The 25,181-nt window shown below is 39.8% G+C and overlaps 1 protein-coding gene across 2 annotated transcripts in view; it reads left to right on the top strand.

Annotated features, from left to right (window-relative positions):
- The first annotated feature begins 17,938 nt into the window (after positions 1-17,938).
- The window catches only part of cfap299 (cilia and flagella associated protein 299), a 508,258-nt gene continuing 501,015 nt past the window's right edge, over positions 17,939-25,181 (top strand). The window contains exon 1 of one of the 2 annotated variants that reach the window (XM_048601928.1): positions 17,939-18,294. In XM_048601928.1, coding sequence (XP_048457885.1) covers positions 18,184-18,294 — 111 coding nt within the window. In that variant the 5' untranslated portion in view covers positions 17,939-18,183. The remainder of the gene's footprint in view (positions 18,295-25,181) is intronic. The other variant, XM_048601923.1, reaches the window with a different exon arrangement.

The following is a 25,181-nucleotide window of genomic DNA, read 5'->3' as shown; positions in this document are numbered from 1 at the left end:
GGTACGTGAGGACGAGGGGGTTTCTGTTTTTGTTGTTATTGCCGGGAGGGGGTGTGAGGGATGAGTTGCGGGAAATGCGGGAGACACGGTCGAGCGTGTTCTTGACCACTGAGGGGGTGAAGTTGCGGTCCTTGAAAAACAAGGACATCTGAGATGTACGGGAGTGGAATGCCTCATCCTGGGAACAGATGCAGCGGAGGCGAAGGAATTGGGAATAGGGGATGACATTTTTGCAGGAAGGTGGGTGGGAGGAGGTGTACTCTTGGTAGCTGTGGGAGTCTGTGGGCTTGAAATGGATATCGGTTTCTAAGTGGTTGCCAGAGATGGAGACAGAGAGGTCCAGGAAGGAGATAGAAGTATTAGAGATGGTCCAGGTGAACTTAAGGTTGGGGTGGAAGGTGTTGGTGAAGTGGATGAACAGTTCGAGCTCCTCGTGGGAGCACGAGGTGGCGCCGATACAATCAAACAGCTTAAGGCAGTTCTATTTTTCAGGAGTCACTGAGCCAATAAAGCACACAAGGAGGACATTCACCCCATCCAACCATGTCGTTTCGTTGTATAATTTTGATCAATCGGCTATCAAATTTTCTTTTGAAATCATTCATCATCCCTACATCCATTGCTCTCATAGGTGAGAGGGAGAAAGTTAAAAGGAGACGTGAGGAGCAAGTTTTTTTTACACAGAGTGGCAGGAGTCTGGAACACACTGCCAGGGGTGGTGATGGAGACAGATATGATAGAGGCATTTAAGAGACTTCTAGATAAGTACATGAATATGCAAGGAATGGAGGCATATGGACCAAGGGCAAGCAGAAGGGATTAGTTTCATTTGGCATCACGTTCAGCACAATATCGTGGGCCAAAGGGCCCATTTCTGTGCTGTACAGTTCTGTGTTCTACGTTCTAGATGGTGAGCTCCAAGCTTTCACCGCACATTGAGTAAAATTCTGCCCCATAGTCTTCCTGCATTTCTGACCCAAAAAATTGTATCTGCAAGCCTTAATTGGCAGTGGAACAAAAAGCAGAACCACAGGGTCTTCCTGTCATGGATTTCATTGGGCTGGAAGCACGAAGCTAACAGATTCCTCACTGAAAACACTTGCTCCCAATTGAATGCCCTACTCCACCAAACCTGCCACAGATGAAGGCACAAGATTCCACCTTATGTGCAGGTTTAACACGATTCTGTACTGTTGTGACAAGGCCTCCCTACTTTTATACTCCATCTCCTTTGAAAACACTATTTGCCTTCCTAATGAGTTGCTGTATCTGCTTCCTAACTCTTTGTGATTCATGTATGGGAGCACTAAGATCTCACTACACCTTAACATTGTGCAGCCTCTCTCCACTTATTCTTCCTGCCAGATTGCACAACCACTCATTTTCCCCCATTATGCTCCATCCGTCAAATGTTTACACACTCAATTAACATATCTCTTTGCAGAATCTTCATGTCCTTATCACAACTTGTTTTTCTACCTGTCCTTTCCTATCTTTTTAGCAAATTTGGCTGCAATATATTTGATGCCATCATCTGTGTAATTAATATAGATTGTAAATTGTTGAGGGCCCAGCACTCACCCCTGTTGCACAGCATTAGTTACAGTTTGCCAACCTGAAAATGATCCATTTGGCCTGACTTTCTGTTCCCTGTTAGAAAGCTACTCCTCTATTCATTCTGATATATCACTACCAAGCCCATGAGGTCTAATCTTTTGTTGTTATCTTTCATGTGAGAACTTGTCAAATGGATTATGGAAATCTAAATAAAATATATCTACTGGTATCCCCTTATCCATCCTGCTTGTAAAATCCTCCAGGAATTCAAATAAAGTTGTTCAACATGATTTCTCATTCACAAAACCATATTAACTTTGCCTGATACTATTATGATTTTCTAAACATCCTGCTACTACCTTCTTCATAATCATTCTAACTTTTCTAAGTTACAGATGCTTGGCTAACTGGCCTATAAGTTCTTGCTTTCTGCATCTCTCCTTTGCTGAAAAGAAGTGTTATATTTATGGTTTTTAAATCAACTGGGGTCTTTTCAGAAACAAGGGAGATTTAGATCTGCTTTCACAACCTCTGCAAGAACTTCTTTTAAGGCCTTAGCATTCAGGCCATCAGGTCCGCAGTACGTGTCAGTCTTTAGTCTCTGGAATATAATATCAAGAAATATGAAGTGATGCGCTTTGCCAGGAAGAGGAACTTAATATCATTTGAATGGAGAAAGAATACAGAAAGCTATAGAACAGTGGAATTTGAGAGTCCTTGTACATGAATCACACAAAGTTAGCAGACAATTTCAGAGGTTAATAGGGAAGGCAAGTGGAATGTAGGCCTTTATTTAAACAGGAATGGAGTATAAAAGTAGGCAGGTTTTGCTAAAACTATGCAAGGCACTAGTCAGACCACAGCTAGAATACTGTGAATACTAGGCCCCTTATCTAAGTAAATATATACTGGGATTGATGCAATTCAAAGAAGTTTCTCTCGGCTGACACTAAGTATGGAGGGACAGTCTTATGAAGAAAGATTGAGTAAATTGGACCTGTATTCATTGGAATATAGAAGAATGAGAGGTAATCTTATTGAAAGATATGAGATTCTTACAGGACTTGACAGGGTAGATGTGGAAAAGTTGTTTCCCTTTGAGAGTCTAGAACCAAGGGTAGAATCTCAGAATAAGGGGTTGCAACATTTAAGACATAGACGTGGAGGAATTTCTTCTCTCAGAGGATTGTGAATCTGTGGAATTCTTTACGATAAAAAGCTGTTGAGGTTGGTTCATTAAGAATATTCAAGGCAGAGATCGGCAGAGTTTTAATTATTAAGGGAATCAAGGAGAGGAATGAGGAACAGAGAGCAAAAGTAGAGTTGAGGTCTATAAGTTCAACAATGACCTCATTGAATGGCATAGCAGACTGAATGGGTTGAATAGTTTATTTCTGCTCCTATGTCTTATCGAATCATAGAATCTCTACAGTGCGGATGCAGGCCATTCAGCCCATCAAATCCACACCAACTCTCTGAAGAGCATTCCACCTCCGACCCAATAACCTTGCATATCCAGGCCTAATCCACCTAACGTACATATCCCTGGACACTATAGGCAATTTAGCATGGCCAGTTCACCTAATCTGCACATCTTTGGACGGCGGGAGGAAACTGGAGTACCTGGAGAAAACCCACACAGATAAAGGGAGAACGTGCAAACTCCATACAGATAGTCACCCAAAGGCGGAATTGAACCTGGGTCCCTAGCACTGTGAGGCAGCACTGCTAACCACTCAGCCACCATGCTGCCCTTATGGGCTTGTTATCTTCCATAATTTTTCCCCAGTGATCATGTTTATTTTAAGTTCCTCCTTCCTTTTTGCCTTTTGAATTATTATAATTCTTGTGGTGCATTTTTGTCTTTTCCTGCAAAGACATATAAAAAATACTAGTTAAATGTCTCTGCCATTTTCTTGTTTATCATTGTTAACTTTTTAGTTACATCCTCTGAAGGATCAAGACTCACTTTAGCTTGTCTTCTCTGTTTTATACACTTTTAGAAGTTTTATTTCACTGCTTGAATTTTACTCATCTTGCCAGTTTATTCTCATACTTCAATTTCTGTTTGTTTATTAGCTATTTTAGTCAAAATTCACTGGTTTCTGAAAATCTTTCCAATCTCCCAGGGTACTACTAATCTTTGCAACATTGTACATTTTTAATTGTAATTTTATATCATTATTAATGAATGTTGCATTCTTTTTAAAGTCCTTCTTTCTCAGTGGAAAAGATCTTTATTGAGAGGTGCGAAATATCTCTTTATAGCCTCTTTTCTCTTTGTCTAAACTTATTTTCCCATCCCACTTTAGCTAACTCTGTCTTCTTACCCTTGTAATCACTTCAATTTAATTTTAAGACAGTAGTTTTAAAATTATATTTATCATTCTAAATCTGAACGAAAAATTCTATCATATTATGATGACAACCTGTAGGATCATTTATCATGAATTCATTAATTAATCTGGCCTCACAACACATTACTAGCTCTAGAAAAATCTGTTTGGTTGGTTGAACAACATAATGTTCTTAGAAACACTTGAATACACTTTCTAAAATCATCACCAATTTAACTTGCCCAAACTATGTGAAGTTCAAATCTCCCATGACTCTTGCAATACTTCCCTTACAAGAACCCATTCTGCAACCATGTCTCTTTAATATCAATGAGATCATATGCATTTATATCTATTTGAGCTCTCAATTCATCCAGTTTGGTACAAGTGCTTAATGCATTCAACTGAAGAGTCTTTAATTTTGTCTTTTCATCAATTTTCCCTACACTGACCTAATTTGCTGATGCAGTCATATGTTTGTACGTCTGTCCCATCCTGTAACACTGTAGTTATCATTACTCCTATTGCTATCCTACACAGTGCCTCGTCATTCCTCTTCAACATTCCAAATCTCCTTTCATGTGAATCCTCCCCCATGCACCACTATTTAGATAATAAACCTCTCTAGATTCCAGTTAGGCAATCTACCAATACTTTGGTTCCTAATTAGATCAGGTGAAGACCATCCCAAGGGTGAACCTCCCTCTATTCCCAGTACTATTGTCAGGGTCCCATGGATAAAAATCCATTTCTTCCACATGAATCTTTGAGCTGTACATTCAACTCTCTGACTTTATTTACCTTATATCTCTCAGGTGGTAATCTAGAGATTATTACCTGTGTAGTTTTGCCTTTTCATTAGGTTCCTAGGTGTTCATATTCCCTCTGCAGAATCTCTCTTTTAGATCTTTTCAGGATGTACCTATCTTGTTGGTAGCTATACAAATCCTCTTGGGTAATCATAAGCCAAAATGACGATATTTATTAAATGAAGAAATTACCAACAAATGTAACCTTTTCATGGTTTACTTTCATGAATCAGAACAACACAGGCTTTTCACTTTTTTAAAACAGACTCTGAACCATGGCTTCCTACTGTGAAAACAGTTTATTTTTCTGTTGAGCAAAATCCTTGCCAGCTGTTCTAAGAATTTCATTTGGGACATGCTGGTATTGAGCCAGAAAGCATAAGACTTGTTATTTTATCTATTTCTTAATTTCTATTTGCTTTTCATCCCTGCTCTGCATTCAAGGTTTAATTTCTTCTGTTCCAGCAAGAGTGATTTCCTGTTTTCTTGATATCTTAATTTATATCCAAGAACATGTATCCTCACTTGCAGTTGTCTAGTGTCAGCATTGAACTCAGTTTTACTATTCTTGTTCAAAACATGTATTCTCTCTGTTTCATCTTTAGCTTTGACTACTGTTGCTATCTGCTTTACCTCATCTTACCAATGCATTAATTCGGATGACTTTTGCTTATGTCCAATTGACATTGATTTTTCACTTTCAGCTGTATATCCCCTATTGTTCTTTAAAAAATTGCCAGCTCAATTTCTGATCCTTTGGGTGCATGATTAGTCAAAACATCAAGTACTGCACTGGGCTTTTACAGACAGTCTCAGATTCTTTTAAGTCACTTGGCTTGTCTCATAAAAGTTCAGTTTCAAAAGCCTCAACTGGCTTTCCCAAAATCATTTGGAGGCAGTGACATCTAAACCTCAGCCAAATCACTTTTTATCAAGAATCAACACTTTCAACAAGTATATTAGGATCAATACCCATAGAAACAGGGCCATTAACTAAGCCACATTTTAAATAAATCTTGAACAAAAGAATACATAAATAATTTCCCTCAATATTCTGGATCAATACCTTCTTATTCAGTGAAAGTTTTCAGAAGAGTTTTCTATTACCTGCTAACATTAGTGACTGTGCTGATCCATTAACTCTGAGGATAAAAAACGATTTTCTGCCTCACCAGATGAATGTAGCAACATTACCCGGGAGCAAATAAAATATGCTTTCAATCAACTGATTCATCCTCTCTGTGAACATGGGGGAGATTCCCTGCTTATCATGAACTTTAATGATCAGAACATTATTGCTTGAAAGAACACCCGTTGTCCAGACAAGGTGATGGTCTTGATATTCAATTTTCGGCATTCAGGTTTCACGTTCCCTTGCTTGTGACAAGAGTAGTACATCAGTTGCTTTGAATTAGACTTGTCCTCTAAATTTTATTAACCCAACAAGAAAATGTCTCTGATGGAGAATCATCTAGACTTGAAACGTTAGCTTTCTGTCTCTCTATGGATGCTGCCTGACCCATTGTGATTTCCAGCAATTTTTGTTTTCAGTCAAAAGCCCATGTCTTTACGTCTTCCCTCTTTCTCACTAAGGCCTGACTTCTTCTTATCATTGACTTTCAGTTCATTCTAGTTTCTCTGGAAGGGCCCTCTTACTACTCAGCCGAGGAGTTGACTCATCATATGGCAATACAAAGGCATCCCTATTTTATGAACTTTGTAGTTTAACAGATGAAACCTTAACCCCAACGGGACACTATTTTTAAATTCATCTACCAACCTCTTCCTGCCAAAGTTATCATAGATCTGTTCCAACTTCATTGACCAATACCATCTACTAAACACCATTTCTTTTTGCCTGGAAAATACCACATATATCTGGTCCATTCCCTTTCTCAAATTTCTAAATTTCTGTTCATTAGGCATTTCATAGAAGTTGAGTACAGTAATCTTCAATTCCTCCTGTCACATGAATGTTCTGCTGAAAAAGATGAATACAGCTTCAAAGTGTTCCCTATCAAAGCATCTTGTATGAACACTTTCATTGGACCAATTCAAATTTGTGGCACTTTTCTTGAGGGAAGCAATATGTTCTCTGTTCTTCCTTAATAAATTTTGGAGCTAAGCAAAAAATCTTCACCAAAACATAATTATATATCTTCTCTGATTAACTTCATTTCTCCTCATCAATTCAAGCAATCAAAACTTAAAATAACAGAGTTACAGAATTCTTACAGCATACAAGAAGATTATTCAGCCCATCTTGTCATACCAGCTCTCCAAATTCACTTAGTACCACTCTCTCATCTTCTCCCTGCAATCCCGTAAACCCTTCCCTTTCAGATAACAATTTAATTAAATGCTACATTTTGAGATGTTTCATTTCTTGCTATCTTCTTCTTCTCTTTCCACATGTCTCCTTAATTTAGTCCTCAGTTACTAAGTTCTCACCATGAAAGTGATTTTTTTTTATTCTGAATTTTTTTCAATGCTGGTCAGTTGTACTCAATCACTAGTACAACTGGTCCTTTCTTCCTCAAGTCATAGTTATCAAGTCATAGAGTCATAAAGGACGGAAACAGATCATTTGGTCCAACTCATCCACGTCATTCTAGCAATAATACTGAATACTAATAATGCTTCAGAACTTGCCACTCCTCTAGCTCAGCTCGTCCAGCATCTCCCCGACATTGTGGAAAATTACCCAGGTATGTACTGTACAAAAAAAAGCAGGACAAATCCAACCCAGACAAATAGAGTCCCTATCAGTTTACTCTTGATCATCAGTAAAGTGATGGAAGGCATCATCAACAATGCTATCAAGCAGCACCTGCTCAGTAACAACTTGCTCAGTGACGCCTAAGTTAGGTTCTAGCAAGACCACTCAGCCTTTGACCTCATTACAACCCTGGTTCAAGAATGGGCAAAAGCTGGTTGCTAAAACACATATAGATGGCTAACTTGGCCAAACAGCAAGGAATGCTGAGCACAAGGGCCAAGTAAAACTCTGAAATCACAAAACCCACACACCAGACACAGTGAAAACACAGCAGCCAAGTGCTAATGGCATTAGCCAATTGTAAAAGGCAACATCTATTCTGGACAGACATATCCTAACAACCTATCCACTAAACAAAGGAGAGCCCAGACAGAAAGGCATCAGGTCCTGCTACACAAGAAACTAACAGTAGCATGCCATCTAAATGAATGACTCTTGTTTTACTATTAAGTATATTGACCAGAATTATAGAAAGTTCCAGAAAACCATGTAATAGGTATAAAAACAGGGTGCACCTACAGACCTCTCTCTTGAAACCGCTCTTGGGCTCTCTTGAATTGTCTCAGGCCTTCCGACGAGACCAGCATGACAAGAGGCAGAGACCAGTTGACCATCCATAGGGATATAGGAAGAAAGCAGCTTCGCAGACCCAGAGATAGAGCCACAGAGAGAGTGACAGCATAAATTTACAAGAGACTTGGGAAGCACTGTAACCTTGAGGGGCCAAATAGTATTAGGGATAGTATGTTTAGAACAAAGAACAATACAGTACAGGAATAGGCTCTTCAGCCTCTAAGCCCACACTAACACATTTTGCCCTTTCATACTAAAACTGTCTTCACTTACAGGATCCGTATCCCTCTATTCCCTTCTTATTCATGTATTCGTCTGGATGCTTCTTGAATGCTGCTATTGTGTCCACTTCCACCACCTCCGATGGCACCGTGTTCCAGGCACTCACCACCCCTTGTGTGAAAAATGTGCCTCACACATTTCTTTTAAACTTCCCTATCCTGCACCTTGAACCTCTGTCCCCTAGTAATTGATCCCTCCACCCTGGGAAAAATCCTCATATTTTCCACTCTATCCATGCCATTCACAATTTTATAAACTTCTGTCAGGTCACCCCTCAACCTCCTGCGTTCCAGTGAAAACAAACTCAGTCTATCCAAACTTTCTTCATAGCTAAAATACCCCATCCCAGGCGACATCCTGGTAAACCCTTATTGTACCCTCGCCAAAACATCCACATCCTTCTGGTAGTGTGGTGACCAGAACTATACGCAATATTCTAAGTGTGGCCTAACTAAAGTTCTACAAAGCTGCAGAATAACTTGCCTATCCTTATACTCAATGTTCTTTCCAATGAAGGCAAGCATGCCACAGGTCTTTTTTACCACCTTATCTACCTGTGCTACCACTGTCAGTAATCTGTGAACTTGCACACCCATATCTATGTATCAACACTCCTGAGGGTTCTGCCATTCACTGTATAATTTCCACTGTACTTGGCCTTTCAAAATGCATTCAATCTAATCAGCTGGTCAATGGCAGAAGCATTTCATCTGATGGCTGGAAAGGGTTAACACCAAAAGGCTATAAACTCTACGACATTCGGGTCAGGTCAGTCCTGATGTTGTGAATTTCCAGTGTTCCTTTATCACTCAACTAATCAGCAATATATACTTCACAATCCAGTCCTCTGAAACAGACTCTCAGTTGTTTTACATGCCAAAGTCATTCAAACTTCTTATTTTTATTCATTCAAAGGTTGTAGACATCACTGCCTAGGTCAGCATTTGTTGCTCATCCCTAATTGTCCCAGATAAAGATGGTAGGGCTGAACTCCTTCTTAAACTGCTGCAGTCCTCAGTTTTCAGTGCTGTTAGGAATGGAGTTCCAGCATCTTGACTCATTGACAGCAAACTATCAGTGATATCGTTCCATGTTAGGATGGTGAAAGACTTGGAGGGAAACTTACAGGTGATGGTGTTCCCATGCATCTGTTCTCCTTCACCTTTTAGGTGTTAAAGATCATGAGTTTAGAAGGGGCTTTTGAAGAAGTCTTGGTAAGTTGCTGCTGTGTATCTGCTATTTGGTACACATTGTTGCTGGGACTATGAATGGTGTGAATTTTGAAGGTGGTAAGTTGTCAGCTTATCAAGTGGGTTTTTTTGACCTGGATGATGTTAAACCTATTCAATGTCTTGGAGAAGCAACCAGTCAGGAAAGTGGAGAGTATTCCATCACCTTTTTAACTTTTGCCTTGTGGATAGGTACTGGGGAGTCAGGAGGTGAATTACCTGCTGCAAGATTCTTTGCCTTTGACTTGTTCTTGTTGCCACAATATTTATATGGTCAGATAAAGTCAGCTTCTGGTCAATAGTAACTTTCAGGTCATTGAGAATGGAGATTCAGTGATGGAAAGGCTATTGAACATCAAGGGCAATGGTTGCATGATGTTTGAGATAGTCATTGTCTGGCACTTGCAAAGTATGAACATTACTATCCACTTATCAACCCAAGCCTAGATGTTGTTCAGGTTTGCTGCATACAGATACAAAGTGTTTCAGTATCTGAGGATTGTCAATTTGTATTGAATGCTGTACAATTATCAGCGACCATCCAAATCTGATCTTATGATAAGGGAAGACTAATTATGAAACAGCTAACGATGGTTGCATCTAGAACACTATCCTGAGAAACTCCTGCAGTGATCCTGTGGCTGAGATGATTGATTTCCAACAACCACAACCATCTTCTATGCTAGATATGACTCCAACTACAGGAGAGTTTTCCCTTGATTCACATTAACTCCAATTTTGCTGAGGCTCCTTGATGTTACACTTGGTCATATATTGCCTTGATGTTATGGTCAGTTACTCTCACAACAACTCTGGTATTCACCTCTTTAGTCCATTTTTGGACGAAGGCTGTAAGAGGTCAGGAGCCAAATGGCCCTGACAAAAACCAAACTGTTAGTCAGCAAGCAATTTATTCTTTTGAAAATGCTGCTTAAAAGCACAGTAGTGATCCCTTCCATCACTTTTCTGATGATTGAAAGTTGACTGATAGGTTGGTAATTGGATAGGTTGGATTTGTCCTACTTTCTATTGCTGAGAAATTTCCAAATATTTGGGTAGAGGCCAGTGTTGTAGCTGTCCTGCAACAATTTGACCAGAGGGATGGCTAATACTAGAACTCAGCTTTTCAGTAGCATTGCCAGAAAGTTGTCAGGAGTCATAACCTTTGCAGTATCCAGTGTTTTCAGATGTTCCTTGATATCACGTGGAATTAATTGAATTGGTTAATGATTGACATCTGTAATGCTAGGGATCTCATGAGAGAGCCTAGGTAGATCTTCCATAGGAACTTTTGGATAAAGATGGATGTAAGTGCTTTAGCTTGCCTTGTGCACTCGGCTCCACCATTGTTGAGATGGGGATATTGGTGGAACCTTCGCCCCAAGTTAGATGTTTAATTTTCCACCACCATTCACAGCTGGAAATGACAAGATTGCAGAGCTCAGATCTGATCCGTTAGTAGTAGGATTACACAACCCTGTCTTTTGCATGCTATTGCCACGTTTTGGCATACAAATAGTCTTGTGTTCCCCGAGACCTTCTGGAATTCTATTTTCCTTCTTACTGCCAAACAGAAACTAACCATTATGGTGAGAGGTCAGTTAAAAACAGCATCATCCAGCTCAAAGATCACCAACGAATATTGTTCCATCAAGTAGCTTTAACCTTACCTCTGGAGGTTTTCATTTTCACCATCCTGAGCCACATGACATGGTGGGATCTCTTATACCTAAAACAATCTTATCTCTAGTGAGATCATCTTTCAATTGCCCAAACTCTCATGATTCGACTAGCTATGTTAGTACCATCAAGTACTGATTAATATGCTCCCTCTTCCCTGAGCTCTGATATTGAACATATTTCATCCATATCCCATACCATCAGCACATGGTGCGAATTGTGTCTTAATACCTTTAAAAATTCTCCAGTCTAGCTTCTCTGCATCTCAGTGAGATCTCTGCTGCAATACTGTTTGTAGCACACTTTCTCTGGCATTGTTATCAAAATTACTACTCTTATTTCCTCAGTCTTCTTCATCATCTGCAGCTACTTCATTGTGTCATTGAAATGGAAGAAATTCAAATTCTAATTAATATTACTTTTCATTTCTGCATCATCTTCAGGGAACTCTGATTCACCCAAGACTCCAAAGTTAAGGTTGCTGTACTAATTCTTGTTTGCTATTTCTTCCAGTAGTTGGCTCTCTTACAGTTCTGAAATAAGCAACAGGATATAGCTTGGATATTAAATCCAACTGGGAGCTGTCAGGGCAGGAACCAAGACAGGTAGAAAACTGTTAGACTTCACACCATGTAGCTTGAGAGATTTTAATGATGAATTTCATTTCCATATTGTATCTCAAAATTCTACTTCAAATGGGTAGGCAGGCAGAGAAAAGTAGCATTTTGGGTAGTAAGTTGCTGTTGCCAGGAATACAAGAGAACATTCTACAAAACAAGAGAATGTCCATAGTGCTGGGAAGGAGTGGGGTGTCTGCAGTTGATAAGTCAGGTAGTGGGGACCAAATCCCATGGCAAGGACCTCTCCTGGCATATAGGAAACCAAGAAATAATGTAAGATAATAATGTTCTTTAGCCTACTTTTATTCAACTACTGTTTGCCTGAGATTCACTCTGTATGATTGCTGCAAACAAGATTGTGTTGGAGTCCTAATGTGACAAAATACCCCACCATTTAACAATTGATGAAGTTCTCCCAGCTGCCCCTAGTAGGTATTTCTACACTATTTAAAATTTCAGCTGTAAAACTGCAGTAAGCAGGAATAAGAAGGGCAATGTAAGTGTGGCCTCTTGAACAATTAGGCAGGTTAAAGTCGGTTCTTTCATTTTTAATATACACATTAAATCTGGCAGAAGGAGATAATATTTAAACTATGGTAACAGGACATTTCCTTTCCTCTTGGGTTTTAATTTGGATAATTTTATTCTTGCTTGTTTACTTTAAATTATGTAATAGATTTATTAACATAATTAAATAAAGAGCAAATGTTGTTGAATTATCTGTAAATAACAAATTAGAGTCAAATGTTCATCTCTCTTGCGCTGATCCTGCATTCTAAAGATAAGACAAGCTGCAAACCTTGAGATAAATCAATACTTACAAATTATATTAAAGGCATTTTGCTTTATCGTTCTGTTTGTGATAGATTATTTTCTTTTCCAATGAACACTTTATTTATTGGTCAATGGAAAGAAAGAAGCAATGTTTTAACACTGTCACATAGATCAAATAGGGATGTCAAACGTCTGGATCCATTTGCTTAAAGTTCAATTACAACTGTAAGCAATAGATGAGATGCAAGGCAAATGCTGTCTTGCATCTTTTTTCAGAAGAAAATCAAAGTGCTGCAGATCATTGGCAACAATTAAAATAGAATGAACTGCACGAAAAATCTATATCCATTTATAAAACTATTTGTTTACATTTGTACATGCAAACTGACTGCCTCCCTCCTTTTGTAACTAATCAATGTTTTCTATTCATTGTCACAAGATAACATTCATCTTTGAGTTTCCATTTGTAGATTCCTAACCCTGATTTTCTGCCACTTCAAAATATATTCTTTAAAACTTTGATGAAGAAATTGTCTTATTTGCATTTAACTTCCCAATCACAACATTCATTTTGAATTCAAATTGATATTTAGACATAATTTTGCAGCATCTAGCTAGATGATTTCAGGTTGTTTGACATGGATTATTTCTAACTGACTGTGTCAACTACCATAGCTTGTTATATATTAAACTTTCTATTCAGAGTATCACTATAACTCTCTTAATTTACCACCCGTTCTGTTTTCCCAAAATTCATCTTTCGAAACCAGTGAGAATTACAACATGCTCCCAGATCTCTGTTAATATAGTATCTCTGTGAATGATAACCAGAGTGCAAAAACAAGGGACAGAGTATACAAGCATAAAAGTGCACTAGCACAGTCGCAGTAAGCAAAAATGGTAAAATGCCAGATTTATATGCCATTCATAACTAGATCTTACAAGTGATGGTGAAAATTGAAATAAATGAGTATAATAGCTATTATGGAGACATGCTTACTCGGTGACCAAGGCTGGGACTTGAATATTGAGAGGCATTTTACATTTTGGAAGAGAAGGGAAGGAAAGAAATGTGAGGCAGCTTTGTTACTGAAGGATGAGATCAGTAAAATATTGAAAAACTAATTTTGATTCAAAAGATCAAGATTGAAAAAAAGCTTGGGTGGTAGTAAGAAGTAGCAAAGGGAAGAAATCACTGGTGGAGATTGTAGGTCTCTAGGCAGTAGTTACACAGCAGAACAGAGCATACATCAAGAAATATTGGGGCTGCAAGAAAGGTACTGCAATTATTTGGGTGTTTTTAATCTTCATACCAGTTGGACGAATCAAATTGGCAAACATTGCCTTGAGAAAGTGTCATGCAGCATATTTGACACAGTTTCTTTGAAGAATCTGTTCTGAAGTCTACCAGGGGGCAGACTATTTTGAATCAGGTAATGTGTAATGAGATAGAATTTATGAAAAACCTCATAGCAAAGCATCATCTGGCAAGAGTGATCAAACTACAATAGGTTTTCACAATTAGTTTGTGAAATATGTATCCATAAGTAGTGCTTTGAGCTTAGATCAAGGCAATGACAGAAGTATTAAGACAGGGTTGACTAAATGGATGGGGTTGACTGGTTAAAAGGGAAATGACAGACAAGTAGTTACAGACATTTAAGGAGATACTCACAATTCCCAACAATGTTATATTTCATTAAATAAGAAAGACTATACAAGAAGGATGAATGATAGGTAGCTAACTAACCAAGTTCAGAATGATACTACTTTCAGTGACTGGTGTGCAAGGATGTCCAGGTTTTGTTGCATCTCTCCCCTTCCGAATTTATCGCTGTTCAAACAATAAACTCCCTTCCCGTGTTTACTACCAAAGTGGATAGCCTCACATTTATTGACGCCATACTTTATCTGCTATGCCTTTGCCCACTCACTCAACTTGTTCAAATCACTTTGAAACATCTCCACTTCCCTCACAGTTCGTCCAGCTCGGTGTCATCTGCAAACCTGGAGACATTACATTTAGTTTCATTGTCTAAATCATTAATGCATTGTGAATAGCTGGAGTCCAAACACTGATCCCTGTGGTACCCCATAATTCACTGCCTGTCACTCAGAAAAAGACCTGTTTATTCCAACTCTTTGTTTCCTGTTTTCCAACCAGCTATCTATCCATGTCAGCACATTTTTCCAATTCCATGTGTTTTAATTTTAAATACTAATCTTTGGGTCCTTACCAAAATGCAATGTGAAAATAAAAGTTAAGCTCTGGCATGTACTGGAGGCAAGTTCAATTGAAACATTCATGAGGTTATTGATATTTTCTAAACAACCTGTTCAGAGATGTTATTATACTCTTCTGGAGCATTGGGACTTTAACCCGCTGTGCCACAAAAGCCCCCTTCTTTTCAGAAATGGCTGATGAAAAGTGGTTACCAAGAAAATCCTGTGGAACTGATGATGATTGTGATATTTTTAATCAACTTTTTAAGGAATGTTTTTACAAACTTCTGCGACAAGTGGATATTTTCTACATCAACTTGTTCAGAGATATTTTGCTCTTCTGCAGCAGGGGATCCTTGAACCCAGGCCTCATGGCCAAAGATAGGGTCACTACTGCTGTGTCACAAGGTCCTTCAAGAGGCTATCAGATCACCATTTTAACAGAAATCATGTGCATGGGCTATGGGAAAAGGCAGGAGACTGACACTAATCAAAGTGTTTAGGGAGCTGGTGCAGACATAATGGCTGAATGGCCTCATGCTGCACTATAATAAGTCTGTAATTCACCACGGACACTGGTGGTTGGTGTTAGTGTTCAACTGTTTCATTCATTAGCAGTCCCTCACAGATGAGGATGACTTTCTTCAATTCTCAGGGTGAGTCTGTAGGTGGCTATACAGACTGATGTGGCTACAGCAGGCTTTGTTACACCTGGCTGTGGGAAGGGGTGTGTGGGCATTGCACTTCTTTTGCTATTTTAATCTGGCTTCTGCTTTTTCCCAATGGCAAGTCTTGAAGTGCTCAATGCCTTCCCAGATGCTCCTCTTCCACTTTGGATGGTCTTGGGCTAGTGATTCCCAGGTGTCTGTGGGAATGCCGCACTTCACCAGTGAGGCCTTGAGGGTATCACTGAAGTGTTTCCTCTCTCCACCTGGGGCTTGCCTGCTGTTGTGAAGCTGGGAGTATAGCACCTACTTGAGGAATCTTATGTCGGTCATGCAGATGATGTGCCCAGCCCATCGTTGCCGATCAAGGGTAGTCAATGTCTCAATGGTAGGGATGTTGGCCTGGGTGAGTGCACTGGTATTGGTATGTCTTTCTTCCCAGCGGATTCACTAATCTTGCACAGGCAGCGTTGGTGGTACTGCTCCAATGCCTTGAGATGTCTTTTGTAGACAGTCCATGTATCAGAGTGATATAGGAGGGCAGGAACCATCACAGTTGTGTAAACCATGCTGTGGTCCTCGAACATCCTTTTCCTCAGGTGGCCGAGTTCCGTGCTAGTACACTGGAGTCGATGCTGGATCTCTTTGTCAATAGCTGCTTTGGCTGACAGGACACATCCAAGATATTAGAAGTGGTCAAAGTTCTCTAAGGCCTCCCCTTGATGGATTCACTGTTCAACTGTTACAGTGACTATGTCTCTCAGTCCTTATTTTGTCAACATATTTGCAGAATGTTGGCAGTTACGATAAGGATTAATATTATCTGATAGGTTAATGTGTTTATTATGTAATATTTTAATGCAGTGATTAAACAATTTATAAAACGGGTTTGTGCCTTTTTAAAACTTTTCCAAGCTTATATTTATTTTCTTTTTGTGTTTAAATTTCTGTCTCCGCCACTTAATTGCATTATAGTTGATTTGAAATCTAAACTAAATCTAAATCGAAAGCAGTGATGTGGGGTATGCACACAGACTTTGTATTGTTTGCCAAGTTAGCTTCTGCTCCTCCACTATCCCTGCCTTAAAATTCTCCGAAAGTTTGAAATGTGCCCCCGTCATTCTCTCAGCCCATATTTTTCATGCCGGGTGCTGTATTTCAGGGTAAAACATTGTATTTTATTTGTATATTTTATTCCTCAGGCTTACCCTAGCAGCCTTCAGGGTGTGCTGATGGGCATATGGTATTAACTGTTTTTAATTGTGTTTAACCTACACATAGTACCACTGGACCATTGCCTCTTCTATCACTGGACTGTTAATCCAGATACCCAGATAACATTCTGGGGATCGGGGCTCGAATCCCACCAAAGCAGATGATGGATTTTGAATTCAATAAAATATCCGATGACTATGAATCCATTGTCAATTGTTGGGAGAAACCCCCCCGGTTCACTAATGTCCTTTAGGGAAGGAAACTGCCATCCTTACCTGGTCTGACCTACATGTGACTCCAGACCCACAGCAATGTGGTTGACTCTGAACTGCCCTCTGGTCAATTAAGGGCAGACAATAAATGCTGCCTAGCCAGCAACATCCTCATCCTGTTAAGGAATAAAGGAAAAATAAAATTCTATGGGTATTAACAGGGATGGAGTTGAATTCACCTTTACCTGCACAAACCCTAAACCGAAACCAGAAATTGCTGAAAAAGCACAGCAAATCTGGCAGCATCTGTGGAGAGAAATCAGAGTTAATATTTTGGGTCCAGTGACCCTTCCTCAGAACTGATGGTAGCTAGGGAAAAGGTTAGTTTTATGTAGAAGATAGGATGGGGGGGAAGGAGTAAGGAGTAAACGGTAGGTGGAGATAGAGCCCAAACAGAGACAGAACAGTTGGACAAAGGAGTGGATAACAGTCAGCCTGGGAGAATGAATAGCTACTAAATGGGGACAATTCGTGGCTAACAAAGGGTTATGTGTAACAGCATACCATGTGATAACAAAGGCTGGTGTGTGCGGGTTGTGGTAAGGACATGGGAGAAGGTGCCTGAAACCCTAAAATTGTTGAACTTGGTATTGAGTCCAGAAGGAACTAACTTTTTCCTGGCTACCATCAGTTCTGAGGAAGGGTCACTGGACCTGATACGTTAAGGCGGACTTCTCTCCACAGATGCTGCCAGAGCTGTCGAGCCTTTCCAGCAATTTCTGTCTTTCTTTCTGATTTCCATCATTCGCAGTTCTTACGGTTTTTACAGAAAAAAACCCGTTGGGTTAAGGGGGCCATGGTTACAAAGTGCTCAGTAGAAAAGAAAAAATCCTTCATCAACGGACTTTCCGGAGTCTAACGTCCGCGTCTGTGTCGTGGTATTAATAATCCTGCAGCAGCAGATTGTTTGGTACGTCAGGAGACCATTCTGTCCATCGGATGTACGCTCGTTTTTCCTCAAATAATTCAATACTAATCCGCCGCCTGCTACTCTCTCCCCGTGTCACTTCCATCTGCCTTTATTTTGAAAGTATGGCCAATCCCCCAGAGAAGATATATGGGGGAGTTTCACTATTGTAGCTGGATCAAAGAGCAAACACCACTTTGTACCGCTGACCCCGTGACCCCGCACCGGAAGTGCTGGTTGCCGAGGAGACAGTGCTAACAACATGGAGGATGAGCAGGGAGGCGCGTCCGTTGACAACATCGTCAACGAGTTCGAGACATACGAGAGTTTCCTGGACTCGCAGGTCACCTCCCTGGACCTGTACTACCTGGAGGTAAGAGCCGTGCTCGGCAGCGACCCTCTGCCCACCTTGGAGCGTCCCTGCTGCGCCACTGCCCATGAGGTAGATCGAGCCCCCACCACGCTCCCCGCTGGCTGATTTTCACGGGCTTGTGCACATTCATAGCAATGTTTTCTTCATAAAAATAATCTATTCGTTTTATTTAAACCATTGCAATAGTTGTAACTATCAACGGTAATTTAACCTGCAATCGCAGTAATGAACAGAAGATAACCCATAACACATAGGTGTGGCGAATGATTCAGGAGCTGTCAATAACGGTCTTTACGCCCTGATTCCAGTCATTTATGTCATAACTTTAATGCTAAGCTGTAGTACAAATCAGAATCTTAACCCCGAATCCTATAATGGAAGTACCAACTCACTGATACTCGTCAGCCAGGTTGCCATAAAATTAGTGACCAGTAGTGATTAAAAAAATTAATTATAAACATGTGAACTGTCAAACGAATATTAATTCATGTCACGCTGAATGTTTTGTAATCCACGAAAGAGGTTCACACATTTTATTTGTCATTCATGACAAGAGCTTGAACAATATCTTTTTTCTGAGGATGCAAGGGTGCTGAGGTGAGCTGTCGTCTTGAATTTCTGCAGTCTCTGTCATGCAGTTGTACCCACAGTGCTGCCATGAGAAGAGTTCCAGGATTTTGATTCTGTGAAAGAACAACAATATATTTCCATGGCAACGTGATGTGTGGCTTGGAGGGGAATTTGCAAGTGGTGGTGTTCCCTTTTCATCTGATGCTTATCTTCAAAGTGGCCACAAGGTTTCAACTGCGCTAGCAAAGAATTTCAGGCAAATTGTTGAAGTGCATCTTACAGATATTAAAAGCTGCCGCCACTATGCACCAGTGTAGAAATGTGAATGTTTGAATTGGTTGGTGGGATGCCAATCATACTTTGTTCTAAAGGGCATCAAGCTGTTCTTAGAGTTACAACTCATCCAGATAAATATTCCATCACACTCTTGACCTGTGCCTTGTTGATGGTAGGTAGGGTTGGGAAAATCAGGAATTGAGTTACCAGAATTCCCAGTTTCAGACCTTCTCTTGTGCACCCAAATTTATGTGGCTGGCTCAGTTTCTGGCCAAAGATAACTGGCAGGTTGTTGATGTTAGGAGTTTCAGCTATGGGAAAGTCCTTGATTCTTAAGAGGAAATGGATGGATTTTGTTTAGCAGCTGGCCATTGCCAGGCACATGTGTAGTTTGCATGTTACCTGGCACCTTACAGTCCAAGCCTGAATGTTGCCCAGATCTTGCTTCATATAGACACAGATTGCTTCAATATCTCAGTAGTTGTGAATGGTACTGAACACTGTGCATTCATTAGTGAGGGTCCCCACTTCTTGCTTTCTAGATAGAAGGTAATTGATGAAAGAGGTGAAAATCACTTAGTCTAGAGCACCACCCTGAGCAACTTCTGCATTGATGCCCTGGGAATGAGATGATTGACCTTGCAAAACTCACAACCATCTTCTTTTGTGCTAGGTAGGATTCTGACCAGCAGAGTGTTTTCCCTTTGATTCCCATCACCAGCAGTTTTGGTGGAGTTTCTTAATGGTGACATATTGCCTTAATGTTAAGGGCAATTTCTCTCATTTCACCTCATGAGTTCTTTTACTAATGCTTAGGATGAACATTGTTCTTGTCAGCCGAAGCCTGGATATTTTACAGGTCTTACTTGCTTTGGGCATGCATTGCTTAAGTATATGAGGAGTTGCGAATGGTGCTGAACATTGTACAATCATCAGCGAACATCCCCACTTATAACACTGTGATTTAGAGAAGATCATTGATGAAGTAGTTGAGCTGAGGCACTACCCTGAGGAAGTCCTGAAGAGGTATCTTCCCGAAGAGAATTCCTTCCCAAAATCTCTCTCTGCCTCTTAATCTTGCTGTCTTTCTTTATGACATAGGTTTTAACTATCTTTTTGACAAAGCTCATGGTCATCTCTGGGCCATACTTTGTTTTAATCTGCATCTGTGAAGTTCCTTAAGATGTTTTGTCACTTAAAAGGTGTAATATACATATATGTTGTTTAGTACTCATGAGATTGAGGGTCATTGCAACAAAATGTTGGTGCTTGAGATAAAGAGCAGGGAACATATTTACAGTAGTGTAGTTTTAAGTATAGAAAACAATTATGAAATGGAAATAATGTTTATTGGTAGGAAATTATGATTTTGATGTTTGAATAATTCAGTTAAATCTTCAAAGCATTTCAAAGTCAGATAAATCTGTAGTATCTTGAACAGTATAGTAATATATCTTTTAAATCAGTATATTTTAGTCACATAACCAATGTATTGAATTCTACTCAATAGATTAAGTCCTTGTTTTTAAAACTCTTTAAGATGCATTCTTTGCTGCCAACATATTGCACTAATAAAAGTAAAAGGACCTTTGTTTAAGTGCCCATATGGTTCTTGCATTTAAGTACTTGAATATGTGGCTACATATATTGAGTTTCAAAGAGGTAATCTGGTTTCTTGTCAAAACATACTGAATTGAATGTTGTTCACCAGTCAGCGGAATGTTTTCCATTATTTCCGTTGACTTCCAATTTTGCTGATTCAGTATTTGATGATTCAGTTTTAGCAAAAGCTGAGGAAAATTTTATTTGGAATTTTTTTTCTGAATGATTTCTTCAAGAAGGACTTATTTCTATACATTTTATTTTGTATTCTGTAAGACTGCTAAATTTGTGTTAAAGATATCTTTGTGTGTGCAATGGCTGTTCTTCATTTCTAATTCAGAAGAAATTTCAGATCCCTGGTAAGAGAGTAAAACTACAAGATGCCATATTTTTGAACAAACCAACTAAATTTTACACAATTAGAGGACAAGTTGTTTTACTTTTCTAACATCTGGAAATATGATAAGGTAAATATGAGTAACAGACAAACTGTCACCAAACACTACATACAGCACATCAAATAGCAAGTACAATCAAGCAGATCCCATGGATCTGTCCCCAGACATTAATCAGTCATCTGATCTCATTAAAACTTTGTCTTCTTTATTTTTGAATCTCCAGCTTCAACACTTCCTCATAAATGCTGCTCTGTGACAGGTTGTCCCAATGTCTGCTTGTGTCCAGGTAATTCAGTTACTTGCAACTAAGATGATGTTTTACTGGATTCACAATACTGTGTGCCTGCAACCCTCAGTGGCAGTGTTCCGGCTCTTGCGCAGACTGTGATCTTGACTAACCTGACATTATTCCAGGCGTTTCTCCATTCTCCAGTATTTCTCAGTTGCATCAAGCAAATAACTGCTAACTGGTTTGAACCAACAATGGTTTCCAGGACTTCTCTTGAGCTGCAACTGCTCTGAATAGCTCCCAGGGATTTTCAGAGCTATTGCTGCTGTAGCAGGCCCAGTACCTCATCAATATGGAGCCTCTTTCTCTGCTGCAGAAGACTCCCAGTCACCATGAGCTTACTTTCTTCTTGCTACATGAGTCCTGTAGTCAGGTTTTCACTCGACCAACACCATACAGGCACTCAGGATGGTTAAGTTCTGCCCAATCATTGCAGTTACTGAGACAAATCAGAATGCAGAGTTGTACACATAAACCTGTCCAGTTTTCTGAATATGCTGTAACACTGAAGACTTATTGAGAATTGTAGTCCTATGCTTTGACCTGTAAGAAAGATAATTATTAACTGTTAAATACTTACAAATCTCTTTTCAGCTTTTTGTACTTGATTTAAATCTAATTTATATTGGAGCATGGTTCCAAGTCAGGAAGGTGTGTGGCTTGGAAGGAAGCTTGCAGTTGCTATGTTGCCATGCATCTACTGAGCGTTGATTTTGGGGGGGTTCATGATCACAATTATCTAATATGTTGATGTTTTACAGTAACTTTCTGATAGGCTGAGAAACAGTGGTTTAGACATGGCACAATAGTTAATTAGGTTAAGAAAGTGCACAGTCGTGACAGTTGAGGATGATTCACTGATACCAAAGTACAACAGGCTGTTGGAAGGGAATGTATTGACCTTGTTAAAGTTGTGGGGACAGCATCCTGCTCTCTAGCTGAGGTGTTAGGGAATCCTTCCCTTCTTCTGTTCCATCTTCCATTTGCCTGATGAGGACTGGCCAATGCCTACAATGTATGCATGATGAGAATTGCCAATAAAGAACTCCTGTCTGCCTCTGAGCACTTATTGTTATATCATATTTCTAGGGACAGGTAACTTTTTGGCTATGTCAATCAATTGTCTGAACCATTTTGGACAGTGGCCATGAGACAGCCACTCTTAGTGTCAGGTGATTGTTGTCCCTTTGCTTGCCTTCATCTGAGGGTTAGTTTACCATCTGTCTAAGAATGATTACTAAATTTTGAAAACAATATACTGATAATAGGGTGTGTTTGGTGCCAGACAAATTGTTGATGCCTGTTTACTGGACATCATGACCTCAGTGATTTATAAAATTCTTCTCTTTGTTTGCACATGCTAGAATTTTGAAACATTAACAACTACTGTAAATGCTCTTGAATGAAGCTGCATGCTACACTGTAAATACTTGTAAAATCCAGGTTTTAAGGGACTCCAATGTCCAACATGCCCTTGTCCTTCAGGGGGTAGATAGAGACTATGGGTTTGGAACTATTGAAGGATCCTTGGTGAGTTGCTGTATTGCATCTTGTATGTGGTATGCAGAAATGCCACTGTGGTAGAAGAAGTGAATATTAAAATGGTAGATGATCAACTGGGCTGCTTTCACCTGGATGACGTTGAACTTCTTGTGTTGATGCAGCCACACATTCAGGCAAGTTCCTAACTTGTGCATTGTCAATAGTGAACAGACTTTGAGGAGCCAGGAGATGAGTTATTCACCAAAAGCTGCAAATTTGCTAAGTAGTTATATAAATATAGTAGTTACATTTCTGATAGTAACCATCACCGTCAACATTATGAAGGCAGTGAGATTGAAAATCAAGGGGAGATGGTTAGGTTGCCTCTTGTTGGAGATATTCATTGTGTGACATAAATGTTACTTTTCACTTATAAGCCCAAACCTCATTTGATCCATGTAAGGCCATAAAATGTAGGAGCAGAATTTGACCATTAGGCCCATTGAGTCTTCTCCACCATTCGATCATGGCTGATAAATTTCTCAATCCCATTCTCCTGCTTTCTCCCCATAACCTTTGATCTCCTTACTACTCAGAACCTATCTTTCTCTTTCTTAAATCCACTCAATGATATGGCCTTCACAGCCTTCTGTAGCAATGAGTTCCACAAATTAACCACCCTTTGGCTAAAGAAATTCCTCCTCATCCCTTCACCCTGAGACCATGTCCTCGGGTCCTAGTCTGTTCTACCAGTGGAACCTCCTTCTTAACGTCCACGCTATCCAGGCCTCTCAGTATTTTGTAACTTTCTGTGAAATCCTCTCTGGTTCTAAACTCCATCGATTATATACCCTGAGTCCTCATATGACGAGCCTTTCATTCTAGGATCTTGTAAATCTGCCCTGTAGCCCCTCCAAGGTCAGCACAACTTTCCATATATAAGGGGCCCAAAACAGCTTTCAATATTCCAAATGCGATCTGACCAGAGCCCTATACAGATTCAGCAGTACATCCCTGGATTGTATTCATGCCCTGTCAAAATGGATGCTGATGTTGCATTTACCTTCCTCACTGCTAACTTAAACTGCATGATTAGCTTAGGAGTCCTGGTCAGCTTTCTCAAGTCCATTTGTCCATTTGTGCTGCAAATTTCTGAAGCCTTTCCTTATTTAAAAATAGTCTACACCTCTATTCTTCCTACTAAAGTGCATATCCTCACACTTTCCCACATTGTATTCCATCTGCCACGTCATTGCCCACTCTCCTAGCCTATCCAAGTCCTCCTGCAGCCTCCCCACCTCCCTCAACACTACTCTCCTTGCACCTATCTTTGTATCATCTGCAAACTTAGCAGCAATGCCATCATTTCCTTCATTCAGGTCGTTAATGTATAACATGATTAATTGTGGTCCCAACACTGACCCCTGTGGAACTTTACTAGCCACTGTCTGCCATCCTGAAAAAGACCCCTTTATCACAACTCTCTGTCTTCTACCAGTCAGCCAATCCTCTATCCATGCCAGTATCTGCCTCCTAACACCATGGGCTCCTATCTTATTTAGTATATGGGAATTCTTCAGTCCCTGAAGTGTTACAAATGGTGTTGAACATTACAATCATCAGTGTACATTCTCATTTTTGACCTCATGCTGAAGGGAAGGTCTTTTGAAGTAATTAAAGATAGTTGGGTCTATGACTTTATCCTGAGGAATGCCTGCAGTGCTGTCTTGGGACTGAGACAATTGGCCTCCAACAACGATCCTCCTTTGTGGCAGGAGTAACTCCATCCAATGAAGAATATTCCCCTGATTCCTGTTGACTTCAAAGGGTTTCTTTGATGCCATGGTCAGTCAAATGGACCCTTCATATAAAGGGAATTTACTGTCACCTCACCTCTGCCATTCAGCTCATTTTGCCCATGTTTTAGTTCAAGAGCTGAATGAGCCTATGAACCATGAATATTTCTGAGTTGCTTGTTGCTTTGTAACTGGCATTCGATGGCACTGTCAACAACATTTTCTATTACTTTGACTTAGCAGATTGATGGGACAGTAGTTACAATGCAATTGTTGGGTTGTTTTCAAGGCCTCATGGTCTTACTGTATTGATTGTCATTGGCCACTTCTTAATATTTTGTGGAGTAGGTTCGAATTGGCTGAAGATTAGCATCATTTTGTGGATCCCAGGAGGAGGTAGGGATGGACCATCTACTCAGCACTTTTAGTTAAAGTATGTTGCAAATGCTACAGCCATGTCTTTTGCACTGATGT

Source organism: Rhincodon typus, chromosome 1, assembly GCF_021869965.1.
Source record: "Rhincodon typus isolate 14 chromosome 1, sRhiTyp1.1, whole genome shotgun sequence".
NCBI lineage: Eukaryota > Metazoa > Chordata > Chondrichthyes > Orectolobiformes > Rhincodontidae > Rhincodon > Rhincodon typus.
Note: the sequence above shows the minus strand (reverse complement) of the source record. Positions and strands in the feature narration are given on the sequence as shown.